The 15,308-nt window shown below is 48.1% G+C and overlaps 1 protein-coding gene across 1 annotated transcript in view; it reads left to right on the forward strand.

The window, feature by feature from the left end:
* LOC145348522 (retinol dehydrogenase 11-like) overlaps window positions 1–15,308 on the forward strand; it is a 35,438-nt gene that overhangs the window by 9,018 nt on the left and 11,112 nt on the right. The window contains exon 4 of the mRNA XM_080196715.1: window positions 1,573–1,764. Coding sequence (XP_080052841.1) covers window positions 1,573–1,764 — 192 coding nt within the window. The remainder of the gene's footprint in view (window positions 1–1,572; window positions 1,765–15,308) is intronic.

The raw sequence follows: 15,308 nt of genomic DNA on the forward strand, positions 1-15,308 counted from the left end.
TGGGTACAATTTTGTCTTTTGAAAAGCATTTAGATAGTTAGCTGGGTATAAGATGGATATAGGGGGACAAGGGGCAAACGGAGGCAATTGGGAATCTTAGTGGTAAAGAAAGGATCGAAGGGCCTGTTTCCATGCTGTAAACCTCTATGACTCTATGGCTGGGCTGGAAATCGCCTCTAACTCTGTGGCGACACCCGATGCCATTGAAGGCAACCCCTGCTGTAGAAGCTTGTCCCAGTGGGGGGGATGTGTGGCGTGTTTCTTAATCAGATGGCCATGGTTGCATTAAACCCATTAGTGATGCTTTCTTCAGACATGTCCTCACATTGGGTAAATTGGGGCTGTTTTCCTTAGAAAGACGGAGACTGAGGGGGGATCTAATAGAGGTGTATTAGATTATGAAGGGTATAGATAGAGTAAACAGTGGTAAGCTTTTTCCTAGATGGGAAACAAATATTACGAGGGGCCACGGGCTTAGGGTGAGGAGGGGGGGGTGAGGTATAATTCTGATGTTAGAGGGAGATTTTTCACACAGAGGGTAGTGGGGGTGTGGAATGCTCTGCCAAGCAAGGTGGTGGAGGCAGGCATGCTAGAGTTGTTTAAGGGATACTTAGACAGGCACATGAGCGGAATAGAGATGGAGGGATATAGGAGACTGTTTTAAGTAAGGATCAAGAGCCTTGGGACATCCCTGGGAATCAATTGATTCCTATGGACCTTCCAACATATTTTCTGTTTTACTTTTGAGCTTCTGGGGATTCCCTTGAATGTTTGCATAAGACGTGCATGTTATCGATGTTTTTCTCTTTTAATCCACAGGCGATTCGGTCCGCCTTGTTGTCCAACAAGGGGCATACACGCGGTGGGTTGTACGAGGGTTGCTCTTGGATGTTTCGAGAATAGTCTAGTATTTCACGTCGTTTGTGTACGCTTAAACTGGACCAGATGCTGGGCAACACGACAGCTCAGTGACTATCACTGTTTGCTGTGCAGATACATGGATTTGGGCCAGTGTCTGTGGGAATTTGCGCATTCTCCCCAGGCTTGCGTGGGTTTTCTCCGGGTGCTCCGGTTTCCTCCCACATCCCAAAGATGTGCTCTTAGGCTGATTGGTGTAACAAATTGTCCGTAAATTAGTCTCCCCTCAATCTGGTTTCCAATGTGGAGTGTCATAAGCGTAGACATGGGTCATGGGTGGAAGAGGGAACTCACAAAGTTAAAATGGCGGCGCGGGCTCGTTGGGCCGAAGGGCCTGTTTCCCGTGCTGTGTTGTTCTTTGTTTGTTCTTTATTTCTCCATTGATTAATAGGGTTAACCAAGTGGAGAAAGCCAGAGGCTGGATAGCGATGACTGAGTTCCCTCTCACCCAGGGAACCTGCCAGGAGCCTTTGTAAAGAGAATGGGCTTCCACTGATTGGACGTACAGATCATCTTCGACCACTGGAAATGGCTTCTCCAAGGATGTGCCCGTTAGCCTGGCAGTTCACATGATGTTTACATCTGGCAGCACTCACAGCAGGGAGTGTGAGTCAGGCTGTGTTAACCCACTACAATCTCACCTCTAATTTTCAGATCTGATGAAGTGCTCTCCAAATGCTCGGATTGTCAATGTCTCTTCGATGAATCACAAACGTGGGAAGGTCGACTTCAGGCATTTCAAAGGAGAGAATCTGCCAAGACGCTCGCTGGATGCAATGTACAACAACACCAAACTAATGAATGTGCTGTTCACCCTGGAGCTGTGTAACCGTCTCCGTCACACAGGTATGAACACTGCTCGGAGGACTGGGAGGGCTGGGAGGTTTCGGGGGGATTTAGAGTCATAGAATCATAGAGGTTTACAGCACGGAAACAGGCCTCTCAACCCAACGTGTCCATGCTGCCTTTATTTTAAAGCTAATCCCAATTGCCTGCATTGGCCCATATCCCTCTGTACCCATCGTACCCATGTAATTATCTAAATGCTTTTTAAAAGACAAAATCGTACCCACCTCTACTACTACTTCTGGCAGTTTGTTCCAGACACTCACCATCCTCTGTGTGAAAAAATTACCCCTCTGGACACTTTTGTATCTCTCTCCTCTCACCTTAAACCTATGCCCTTTAGACTCCCCTATCTTTGGGAAAAAATATTGACTATTGAGCTGATCTGTGCCCCTCATTATTTTATAGACCTCTATAAGATCACCCCTCAGCTTTCTATGCTCCAGAGAAAAAAGTCCCAGTCTATCCAGCCTCTGTTTATAACTCAATCCATCAAGTCCTGGTAGCATCCTAGTAAATCTTCTCTGTACCCTTTCTAGTTTAATAATATCCTTTCTATAATAAGGTGACCAGAATTGCACACAGTATTCCAAGTGTGGCCTTACCAAGGTCTTGTACAACTTCAACAAGACGTCCCAACTCCTGTATTCAATGTTCTGACCAATGAAACCAAGCATGCTGAATGCCTTCTTCACCACTCTGTTCATCTGTGACTCCACTTTCATGGAGTTATGAACGTGTACCCTTAGATCTCTTTGTTCTGTAACTCTCCTCAACGCCCTATCATTAACTGAGTAAGTCCTGCCCTGGTTCAATCTATCAAAATGCATCACCTCACATTTGCCTCAATTAAACTCCATCTGCCATTCGTCAGCCCACTGGCCCAATTGATCAAGATCCAGCTGCAATTGGAGATAACTTTCCTCACTGTCCACTATGCCACCAATCTTAGTGATTTGAGGAAAGGTTTTTTTACCCAGAGGGTGCTGATGGTCTGGAATGCGCTGCCTGGGAGGGTGGTGGAGGCGGGATGCCTCACAGCCTTTAAAAAGTACCTGGATGAGTACTTGGCACATCATAACATTCAGGGCTATGGGCCAAGTGCTGGCAAGTGCGATTATGTAGGCAGGTCAGGGCATTTCATGTGTCAGTACAGACTCGATGGGCCGAAACGTCTCTTCGGCACTGTAGGATTCTGCGATTCTGTGACCCTGACTGCTCAGAGGACTGGAACTGGACTGGACTGGACTGGGTATGAGGTCTGTCAGTAAGGGAGAGTGTTCACTCTGACATTCAATACTAGATATTTAATAGGGCCACAGTATTTGTATTTAGCACTGCACGTGTAACGGGTGCGATAGTCCTGAGTAACAGAAGGAATGGAGCTGTCGCCATGACTTATGGTCCCTCAAGTCTGCTTCATCAACCCATGGAATCTTCCACATCAACTCTTTCCCACACTTTTTCCCAGAAATCTGTTGCTCTCAGTGTTCAATACCCTCAATGAAAATCAAACTCACCCTAAGACTAGAATATTCCGCCGCGGGTCAATGGATCTTTGTGTGGTCCTGTCCCGCTAATTCCTGTGGTGGTGATTGGGGAACATTCCACCCAATGTGTTTTCAGGGCACTCACAAGAAGGGAATTCCAGAGATGGACAGCTCTCAGCCTGCTGAAACATTGTCTCAGTCTGTAACATGCTCCCAGTTATCCGGCCATTACATCCGATACTTCCAGGTTCTTTGGTCAGGGAAGAAGTCTTTCACCATCAGCCTTCCTCCGTCCCAATCTCCTGGAATTATAACCCCTGAAATATTAATCCCAGCTGAAACATTAAACCTGCAAAACATTGACCCTGAAATCATTGTACCAATAAAATGATTTACTTATTAGTGTCTCAAGTAGGTTTACATTAACGCTGCAATGAAGTTACTGTGAAAATCCTCTCGTCACCACACTCTGGTGCCTGTTCGGGTACACTGAGGGGGAATCTAGCATGGCCAACGTACCTAACCAGAACATCTTTTGGACTGTGGGAGGAAACCGGGGCACCCAGAGGAAACCCACACAGACACGGGGAGAACGTGCAGTCTCCACACAGGCAGTGACCCAAGGCCGGAATCAAACCAGGATCCCTGGTGCTGTGAGGCAGCAGTGCTAACCCACTGTGCCACCGTGTATAAGTATATAAATTTTATATTAGCCAAGTCTACGTATAAATATATACATATATAAATATATAATACTTCATCTTCAACAAGTATGAAACATTTGTCCCCCAGGGGATTAATGTTCAGAAACATTACCCCACCCCCCCAAAACATGAAAGCCGTGATTCTTTGGATTAAAAATGAAGTGATGCCACTGACAGGAAAACCACGGAGATTCCCGCAGGAGCTGGCTGTGTCAGCCAGCTGGGATTTGGGAATAATGTGCTCAGTGGGGAACTCAGTGGCCAGCCTGCTTTCGCAAAGATCGGGGAAACCATTTCTGAAGGGCACCCAGATCTCAAATTAACTGACAGCCCCCCTTCCCCCACAACCCCCCCCCACCCACACTCCCCCCCGCCACCCCCCACCACCCCACGGACATATCTATCACCCCCCCACCCCATGGACATATCTAACACCCCCCCCAACCCCACAGACATATCTAACACCCCCCCAACTCCATGGACATATCTAACACCCCACTAACCCCACGGACATATCTAACACCCCCCAACCCCACAGACATATCTAACACCCCCCCCAACCCCACAGACATATCTAACACCCCCCCAACTCCATGGACATATCTAACACCCCCCCAACCCCAAGGACATATCTAACACCCCCCAACTCCATGGACATATCTAACACCACCCCAACCCCAAGGACATATCTAACACCACCCCAACCCCATGGACATATCTAACACCCCCCCAACCCCACAGACATATCTAACACCCCCCCAACTCCATGGACATATCTAACACCCCCCAACCCCACAGACATATCTAACACCCCCCCAACCCCAAGGACATATCTAACACCTCCCCAACCCCACGGACATATCTAACACCCCCCCAACTCCATGGACATATCTAACACCCCCCCAACCCCATGGACATATCTAACACCCCCCAACCCCACAGACATATCTAACACCCCCCCAACCCCATGGACATATCTAACACCCCCCCAACCCCACAGACATATCTAACACCCCCCAACCCCACAGACATATCTAACACCCCCCAACCCCACAGACATATCTAACACCCCCCCAACTCCATGGACATATCTAACACCACCCCAACCCCAAGGACATATCTAACACCACCCCCATGGATATAGCTACCCTCCCCACCCCACGGACATAGCTAACACCACCCCCCCCACTCCCATGGATATAGTTACCCCCCCACCCACCCTATCCACCCTATCCACCCCTAGCAAACCAAGGGAAAACCTCCACCCCTCAATACTGAGGGGCAATCTTCCCCTTCCACGATATATGTACAGCTCAGCCTGACACCCTGGTACTACACAGGTATTAGGGTGACCCGAGCTCCACACATTCAGAATCCTCAACCCCACCCTACCCACAAGAGAGACACCACCACCCCCCCATCCGGATCTGCCCCTTTAGGCCCCACCCTTTGGCAGTCCCACCCTGACAATATAGTGTCTGTACCAGGGTGTCAGTGCCAGGGTGTCAATGTCAGGGTGTCAGTGCCAGGGTGTCAATGTCAGGGTGTCAGTGTCAGGGTGTCAGTGTCAGGGTGTCAGTGTCAGGGTGTCAGTGCCAGGGTGTCAGTGCCAGGGTGTCAGTGCCAGGGTGTCAGTGCCAGGGTGTCTGTACCAGGGTGTCAGTACCAGGGTGTCAGTGCCAGGGTCAGTACCAGGGTGTCAGTGCCAGGGTGTCAGTACCAGGGTACCAGGAAGTTAGGTGCGGGGGCAGTCGGGAAGGGAGTGCGGGAGTATAAATCAGGTACTCACCCGAGGATCCACTTCATTGTTCTCCGGAGCAGTGTACTTGGAAAGTGCTGGTGGCTGTGGTGAGTGGTTAATTTCCGTCTTCTGCAGAAAATGCAGATGTATGGGATTGGGGGTAATCTAGGTAATTGGATCAGGAATTGGCTAGCAGATAGGAGACAGAGGGTGGTGGTTGATGGTAAATATTCGTCATGGAGTTCAGTTACGAGTGGTGTGCCTCAGGGATCTGTTTTGGGGCCACTGCTGTTTGTAATTTTTATAAATGATCTGGATGAGGGTATAGTTGGGTGGATTAGTAAATTTGCTGATGACACCAAAGTCGGAGGTATGGTAGATAGTGAGGAAGGGTGTCATAGTTTACAGGGAGACTTAGACAAGTTGCAGAGCTGGACCGAGAAGTGGCGGATGGAGTTTAATGCGGAGAAGTGTGAGGTAATTCACTTTGGCAGGAATAACAGATGTGTCGAGTATAGGGCTAACGGGAGGACTCTGAATAGTGTGGATGAACAGAGGGATCTAGGTGTATGTGTACATAGATCCCTGAAAGTTGGGAATCAAGTAGATAGGGTTGTTAGGAAGGCATACGGTGTCTTGGCGTTTATTGGTAGGGGGATTGAATTTAGGAGTCGCAGCGTCATGTTGCAACTGTACAAAACTCTGGTGCGGCCGCACTTGGAGTATTGTGTGCAGTTCTGGTCCCCACATTATAGGAAGGATGTGGAGGCTTTGGAGAGGGTGCAGAGGAGGTTTACCAGGATATTGCCTGGTATGGAGGGGAGGGCCTATGAGGAGAGACTGAGGGATTTGAGGTTGTTTTTGTTAGAAAGAAGGCGGCTAAGAGGGGATCTTATTGAAACATATAAGATGATTAGAGGTTTAGATAGGGTGGATAGTGATAGCCTTTTTCCTCGGATGGAGAAAGCTAGCACGAGGGGGCTTGGCTTTAAATTAAGGGGGGGTAGTTATAGGACGGATGTCGGGGGTAGGTTCTTTACCCAGAGGGTGGTGAGGGATTGGAATGTCCTGCCTGCTGCAGTTGTAAATGCGCCTAGTTTGGGGGCGTTTAAGAGATCTGTGGATAGGTTTATGGATGGAAAGGGATTGGTTTAGGTTGGAGGGTCATTGTTTTTTAACTGGTCGGCGCAACATCGTGGGCCGAAGGGCCTGTTCTGCGCTGTAGTGTTCTATGTTCTATGTTTGAGTTTTGTTTCCTCTACTGCCGGTTCGCGGAGTTTTTTGTGTGTTTTTTCTTACCGTAGTGGAAGTTAGGCGGGAAGGGAGCGTGGGAGTATAAAAAGAAGGCCACAGTAGACAGTGGGCAGTGTCGGGAGTGGGCAGCGGAGTGAGCTGGGAGCAGAGTGAGAGCTGTAAGGGCTTTGGCTCACTGGGCTTAGGCACGGTGTAGGCACGGTGAGTTACTGGTTCCATCTTTCCTGTGTTCCATTTCTGTGTTCAGAACTCAAAAGCTGGTCAGGTAAATGGCAGGGTCCATGGGGAGACGCTTCAGCTGCATTAGGTGTCATATGTGGGAGTTCCTGGAGACAACACGTCTCCCGAAAGTCCACATCTGCATCGTGTTTGGAGCTGCGAGACTGAGGGCCCGGGTCAGGCAATTAGAGCTGCGTCTTGAGGATGTATTTTTAGTCAGGGAGAATGAGGCAATAATGGATAGGAACTACCGTCAAGTGGAGACCCCAGAGCTGGGGGCAGGGGGGGGGTGGGGGGAGGGGGTGCGTTGGTGGTGGTGGTGGTGACAGGTGGGTTACCGTTAGGAAGGGGAAAAAGAAGAAGAGGGTAATGGTCCAAAGGCTACCCCAGCGGTAGTCCCCCAAAATATCAAGAGTAAGGCAACAACTGGGGTAGAAAGGGCAAGGGAGGAAGACCAGAATGCCTCAGAGGGAAGGAAGGGGGCTGGATGTGAGATAGTGGTGGGGGATGGGAGGGTTAAAGGAATAGCTAGGCGGTTCTGTGGGCACAAGTGGGACTCCAGGATGGTAGTCTGCCTCCCTGGAGCAGGGGTATAGGATGTTTCGGAGAGGGTAGAGAGAATTTTGTAGGGCGAAGGGATCCAGGCTGATGTAATTGTACATATAGGAGAGAAAGACGTAGGAAGGAAGAGCAGGGGGGATATACGTAGGCAGTTCAGGGAGTTGGGAGCCAGGCTGAAGTGCAGGGCCTCCAGGGTGGCGATCTCTGGGCTGCTGCCAGTGCCCAGTAGTAGCGGGGCTAAGAATAATGAGATCCTACAGCTGAATGCATGGCTGAGGGATTGGTGCAAGGCAGAGGGTTTTACATTTGTAGATCATTGGGAAGTCTTTGTGAGGGAAGGGCACCTGTACAGGAGGGATGGGGAACATTTAAATGGGAAGGACACAAATGTCTTAGCTGGGAGGTTAGATGGAGTGTTTCGGCAGGGTTTAAACTAATATGGAGGGGCGGGGTGGGGATGAGACCGATAGCTCAGTAGGCACTGGGATTGGGAGCGAGTTGGGTGACAGGGTAAGTTTGGATGAGAGGAAAATTCTCCAGGAGAAGGAGGATCCAAGTGGGCTTGGAGGTCTGGAGTGCGTCTGTTTTAATGCAAGGAGCGTGACAGGTAAAATGGATGAGCTTAAGGCCTTAATGTTCGCGAGGAATTTAGATGTGGTGGCAGTGACAGAGACGTGGTTAAAGGAAGGGCAGCACTGGCAGCTAAATATTCCTGGGTATAAGTGTTTTAGGCATGACAGGAGAGGGTCAAAAAGAGGTGGAGGAGTGACGTTGTTAGTTAGGGAGCAGATCACAGCGGTGCAGAGGGAGGATAATTTAGAGGAGTCAGGAAATGAGTCGCTGTGGGTGGAGTTCAGGAATAGGAAGGGAGCAATTACTATACTGGGCGGGGGGGGATGTGGAATAGACCACCCAACCAGCCCGCAGGCAGTGGAAGAAGGCATATGTAAAGACATTTTGGATAGGTGCAGAAAGAATAGGGTTGTTGTAGTGGGAGATTTTAATCTCCTTGGTGTGGATTGGAAGGTGCCTAGAGCTGAGGGTTCGGACGGGGAGGAATTCGTAAGATGTGTACCGGAAGGGTCCTTGGAGCAGTATGTAGATAGCCCGACTAGAGAGGGGGGCTATACTGGATTTAGTTCTGGGCAATGAGCCAAGTCAGGTGGTTCAGGTTGCAGTAGGTGAACATGTGGCTAATAGTGACCACAACTCTGTCTACTTTAGGATACGAATGGAAAAAGATGAGTGCTGTCCTAAGGGGAGGGTGCTAAATTGGGGGAAGGCTAGCTACAGCCGGATTAGGCAGGATCTTAGGGATACAGACTGGGATAGGCTGTTTGAGGGCAAGTCCACGTTCGGCATGTGGGAGTCTTTCAATGGAAAGCTGAAAAGGGTGCAGGAAAGACATGTGCTGGTTAAGAGAAGGGATGGGAAAGGTAGGATTAGAGAGCCGTGGATTACTAGGGATATTGAGGACTTGGTCAGGAAGAAACAAGGCATATGTCAGGTCTAAGCAACTGGGAACAGAGAGAGCATTGGAGGAATACAGAGAGAGTAGGAGGGATCTCAAACGGGGAGTTAGAAGGGCAAAAAGGGGGCATGAAATGGCTTTGGCAGACAGGATTAAGGAAAATCCAAAGGCATTTTACTCCTATGTCAGGAAGAAAAGGGTGGTTAGAGAAAAAATCTGTCCTCTTAGGGATAGAGGAGGGGAATTGTGCTTAGAGTCTGAGGGAATGGGGGAGATCCTGAATGAATACTTTGCTTCGGTATTCACAAAGGAGAGGGGCTTGATGTCCAGTACTGTCTTGGAGGGAGCTGTAGACCAATTGAAGGAATTATCCATTACGAGGGAGGAAGAGTTAGGGCTTTTAGGTAGCATTAAAGCTGATAAATCTCCGGAGCCTGATGGCATTTATCCCAGGCTGCTTAGGGAGGTGAGAGATGAAATTGCTGGGCCTCTGACGCAAATCTTTGTCTCTTCTTTGGACACAGATGAGGTCCCAGAGGACTGGAGGATAGCGAATGTGGTACCACTGTTTAAAAAGAGTAGTAGGGAATAACCCTGGTAATTATAGGCCGGTGAGTTTGACATCAGTGGTAGGCAAGTTGTTGGAGATAGGATGTATGCGCATTTAGAGAGCTGCGATCTAATTCGGGATACGCAGCATGGCTTTGTAAAGGGGAAGTCTTGCCTTATGAATCTGGTAGAATTTTTCGAGGAGGTGACAAAAATGGTTGACGATGGGTGAGCCGTTGATGTCATCTATATGGATTTCACTAAGGCATTTGACAAAGTCCCTCATGGTAGGTTGGTAGAAAAGGTTAAGGCTCATGGGATACAAGGACAGGTGGCTAAATGGATTGAGAACTGGCTAGGTAACAGGAGACAGAGAGTAGTAGTGGAAGGGTCCATTTCTAGCTGGAGGTCTGTCACTAGTGGTCTGCCTCAGGGCTCAGTACTGGGACCTCTTCTATTTGTAATATACATGAATGACTTGGAAGAGGGAGTAAGTGGTGTGATCAGCAAATTTGCAGATGACACTAAGGTGGCTGGATTGGCGGGCAGTGAGGAGCAGTGTCTGGCAATACAACAGGATATAGATAGGCTGGTATATTGGGCAGATAAATGGCAAATGGAATTTAATCCTGATAAATGCGAGGTGATGCATTTTGGGAGAAATAATGTAGCGGGGAGTTATATGATAAAGGATAGACCTATTAAGAGTACAGAAACGCAGAGGGACCTGGGGGTGGAAGTGCACAAGTCTTTGAAGGTGGCAGTACAGGTGGAGAAGGTTGTGAAGAAAGCTTATGGTATGTTAGCCTTTATAGGAAGGGGTATAGAGTACAAGAGCTGGCGTCTAATGTTGCAGTTGTATAGAACGTTGGTTAGGCTGCATTTGGAGTACTGCGTCCAGTTCTGGTCACCTTACTACCGGAAGGACGTGGAGACTCTGGAGAGAATGCAGAGGAGGTTTACCAGGATGTTGCCTGGCATGAAAGGACTGGGTTATGAGGAAAGATTGGGCAAATTGGGGCTGTTTTCTCTTGAAAGACGGATACTGAGGGGAGATCTAATAGAGGTATATAAGATTATGAAGGGTATAGATGGAGTAAACACTGGTAAGCTTTATCCTAGGTTGGAAACACACATTATGAGGGGCCACGGGCTTAGGGTGAGGGGGGAGAGGTATAACACGGATATTAGAGGGAGATTTTTCACACGGAGGGTAGTGGGGGTATGGAATGCTCTGCCAAGCAAGGTGGTGGAGGCAGGCACGCTGGAGTTGTTTAAGAGTAACTTAGATAGGCACATGAGTGGGTTGGAGATGGAGGGATATAGGAGATTGTTTTAAATAAGGTTCAGGAGCCTTGGGACGTCCCTGGTAATCAAGTGATTCCTACGGACCTTCCAATAAATTTTCTGGCTCACTTGTTTTACTTTTGAGCTTCTGGAGACTCCCTTGAATGTTTGCATAAGATGTGCACGTTATCGATGTTTTTCTCTTTTAATCCACAGGTGATTTGGTCCACCTTGTTGTCCAACAAGGGGCATACACGCGATGGGTTGTATGAGGGCTGCTCTTGGATGTTTCGAGAATAGTCTAGTATTTCACGTCATTTGTGTACGCTTAAACTGGACCAGATGCTGGGCAACACAACAGCTCAGTGACTATCACTGTTTGCTGTGCAGATACATGGATTTGGGCCGGTGTCTGTGGGAGTTTGCGCATTCTCTCCGCGCTTGCGTGGGTTTTCTCCGGGTGCTCCGGTTTCCTCCCACAACTCAAAGATGTGCTCTTAGGCTGATTGGAGGTAATAAATTGTCTCTAAATTAGTCTCCCCTCAATCTGGTTTCCAATGTGTAGTGTCATAAGCGTAGACATGGGTCATGGGTGGAAGAGGGAACTCACACTGTTGAAATGGCGGCGCGGGCTTGTTGGGCCAAAGGGCCTGTTTCCCGTGCTGTGTTGTTCTTTGTTCTGTACCAGGGTGTCAGTGCCAGGGTGTCAGTACCAGGGTGTCAGTGCCAGGGTGTCTGTACCAGGGTGTCTGTGCCAGGGTGTCTGTGCCAGGGTGTCAGTGCCAGGGTGTCAGTGCCAGGGTGTCTGTACCAGGGTGTCAGTGCCAGGGTCAGTGCCAGGGTCTCAGTGCCAGGGTCTCAGTACCACAATGTCTGTGCCAAGATGACAGGTCCAGGGTGTTTGTGTCAGGATGCTGGGGAGACTGATGCTAGCCTCTTCTCTGTCTGAAAGCTACCTCTAGTGCAGGAATTCCTGTGTTAAAGAGGTTAAAGAAGATCCATTCTGACAAAAAACGTCAGGCAAAGTCTTCAGAACAAAGAACAAGCATGTTTTAAAAAACTGTGATGGGAACTAGGACCTGCTGACAATGAGGAGGCACTTGAGAGGAAAGAGAAAGGCTCTTTAAACTGCCAATGAAAAGAGGAAGCACTTCAGATTTCATGAACAATGAATGGAAACAATCAAAGCTACTGCCAGCTGTGAAATAGCCTGCACATATCAATCAGAAGGCTCGTTAAAGCTACTCGAGCATGAAATTGAACATAAACAAAGCATTTCAAAGCAACTCAGTTTCTCAGCATGGTCATAAACTTGAAAAGAAACTGCAGTGTTAAAAAAAGGGTGCAAACTGAACAACTGTGATGACAGGAGGAAGTACTTCAGGGTTAATGGGGTGTGAGGTTATTGTATCAACAATGCAGGCTTTGATCTCCCCTTGAGCTGTCAGTTAAAAGAACCTTTCGTGGCTGCATGGATCGTTTCTTCCTTATATAAACCAACTCAGTTCATTCCCTCTTTGAACATAAGAACATAAGAAATAGGAGCAGGAGTAGGCCATCTAGCTCTTCGAGCCTGCCCCACCATTCAACAAGATCATGGCTGATCTGAAGTGGATCAGTTCCACTTTCCCGCTTTCTCCCCATAACCCTTAATTCCCTTGTCTATCAGAAACCTATCTACCCGTGATTTAAATATATTCAGCGAGATAGCCTCCACCACTTCAATGGGCAGAGAATTCCAGAGATTCACCACCCTTTGAGTGAAGAAGTTCTTCCTCAACTCTGAGCTAAACTGCGCACCCCCCCCCACTTATTTTGAGGCTGTGCCCTCTAGTTCTGCTATCCTTTCTGAACGGGAAGAATCTCTGTACCTCTATCCTATCGAGCCCCTTCATTAGTTTGTAAGTCTCTATAAGATCCTCCCTCAGCCTTCTAAACTCCAACAAGTACAGACCCAGTCTATTCAATCTCTCTTCATAGGCTAACCCCCTCATCTCCAGTATCAGCCTAGTAAACCTCCTCTGCACTTCCTCCAAGGCCAAAATGTCCTTGTGTAAGTGCGGCGACCAAAACTGCACACAGTACTCCAGCTGCGGCCTCACCAGTGCCCTGTACAGCTGCAGCAAGACCTCCCTGCTTTTATATTATAAGGAATAGGAAATAAGAAATAGGAAATAAGAAATAGGAGCAGGAGTAGGCCATCCAGCCCCTCGAGCCTGCCCTGCCATTCAATAAGATCATGGCTGATCTGTCGCTGCTCAGTTCCACTTTCCCGCCCTCTCCCCATAACCCTTAATCCCCTCTCCTATCAAAAACCCATCAACCCGCGTCTTAAAAATATTTAGCGAGGCAGCCTCCACCACTTTAACGGGCAGAGAATTCCAGAGATTCACCACCCTTTGAGTGAAGAAGTTCCTCCTCAACTCCGTTCTGAACCGCCCCCCTTTTATCTTGAGGCTGTGCCCCCTAGTCCTACTGTCTTTTTTGAGCGGGAAGAGTCTTTCCACCTCGATCCTATCCATCCCATTCATCATCTTATACGTCTCAATGAGATCTCCCCTCATTCTATCCCCCTTGCTATAAAGGCCAACATCCCATTCGCCTTCTTGATCACCTGCTGCACCTGCAGACTGGGTTTTTGCGACTCGTGCACAAGGACCCCCAGGTCCCTCTGCACCGTAGCATGCTGCAGCTTTTCGTCTTTTAAATAATAATCCCTCCTACTATTATTTCTACCAAAGTGGATAACCTCACACTTGCTAACATTGTCCTCCATCTGCCAGGTCCTCGTCCACTCGCTCAGTCTATCCAGATCCCTCTGCAGACTTTCCACACCCTCCGCACAATTTGCTTTTCCACTCATCTTCGTGTCATCAGCAAATTTCGTCACCCGACACTCAGCTCCTTCCTCCAGATCATCAATGTAAATGGTAAATAGCTGAGGCCCCAGCACCGATCCTTGCGGCACTCCACTAGTCACCAACTGCCAACCAGAAAAGCACCCATTGATTCCAACTCTCTGCTTCCTATTAGACAGCCAATCCTCTCTCCAAGCTAACACCTTACCCCCAACTCCGTGCACCCTAACCTTCTGCAGCAACCTTTTGTGAGGCACCTTATCAAACACCTTCTGGAAACCTAAAAACACCACATCCACCGGTTACCCTCTGTCTACCGCGCTAGTCACATCTTCATAGAAATCCAATAAATTTGTTAAACACGACTTCCCCTTCACAAATCCGTGCTGCGTCTGCTCAATCAAACCATTCTTTTCTCGGTGTCTTGCTATTTCTTCTTTGATGACGGATTCTAGCATTTTTCCAACTACAGATGTTAAACTAACCGACCTATAATTCCCTGCCTTTTGTCTGCTACCTTTTTAAAACAGCGGTGTAACATTAGCCGTTTTCCAATCTTCCGGCACTTCCCCAGAGTCCAGCGAATTTTGGTAAATAATCACTAAGGCATCCACTATCACCTCTGCCATTTCCTTCAGAATCCTGGGATGCATTCCATCCGGTCCTGGGGACTTGTCTACCTTCAGTCCCATTAGTCTACCAAGCACTACCTCTCTAGTAACAGTAATTGTATTAAGGACCTCATTTCCTACCATCCCTCTATCTTTAATATTTGGTAAGCTATTTGTGTCCTCCACCATGAAGACCGACACAAAAAACTTATTTAAAGTCTCAGCCATTTCCTCGTTACCCACCGCTAAATCCCCCCTCTCTTCCTCCAAGGGTCCAACATTCACTCTAGCCAGCCTCCTCCTCTTTATATATTTGTAAAAACTCTTACTGTCCTTTTTTATATTTAGAGCTAGTTTGGCTCATACTCTATCTTTCCTTTCTTTATCGTTTTCTTAGTCATTATTTGTTGTTTTTTAAATCTTTCCCAATCGCCCACTATTTTTAGCCACTCTGAATGCATCAGCTTTTAATTTAATACTCTCCTTTATTTCCTTTGATAACCACGGCTGGTTATCCCTTCTCCTACATTCCTTCTTTACCATCGGAATATATTTCTGCTGAGCACCGAAAAAGATCTCCTTAAAAATCCTCCACTGTTCCTCAGCCATCCTACCGACCAATCTGCGCCCCCAATCTACGTTCGCCAATTCCGCTCTCATCCTATCATACTCCCCTCTGTTCAAACAGAGGACACAGGTTCGGGACCCTACTTTCTCATCCTCCATCTGCATCAGAAATTCAACTATACAGTGATCACTCATCCCAAGAGGATCCCTCACAAGAAGATCCCTAATTCTA

Source organism: Carcharhinus amblyrhynchos, chromosome 1, assembly GCF_965287045.1.
Source record: "Carcharhinus amblyrhynchos chromosome 1, sCarAmb.v2.hapA, whole genome shotgun sequence".
Taxonomy (NCBI): Eukaryota; Metazoa; Chordata; class Chondrichthyes; order Carcharhiniformes; family Carcharhinidae; genus Carcharhinus; species Carcharhinus amblyrhynchos.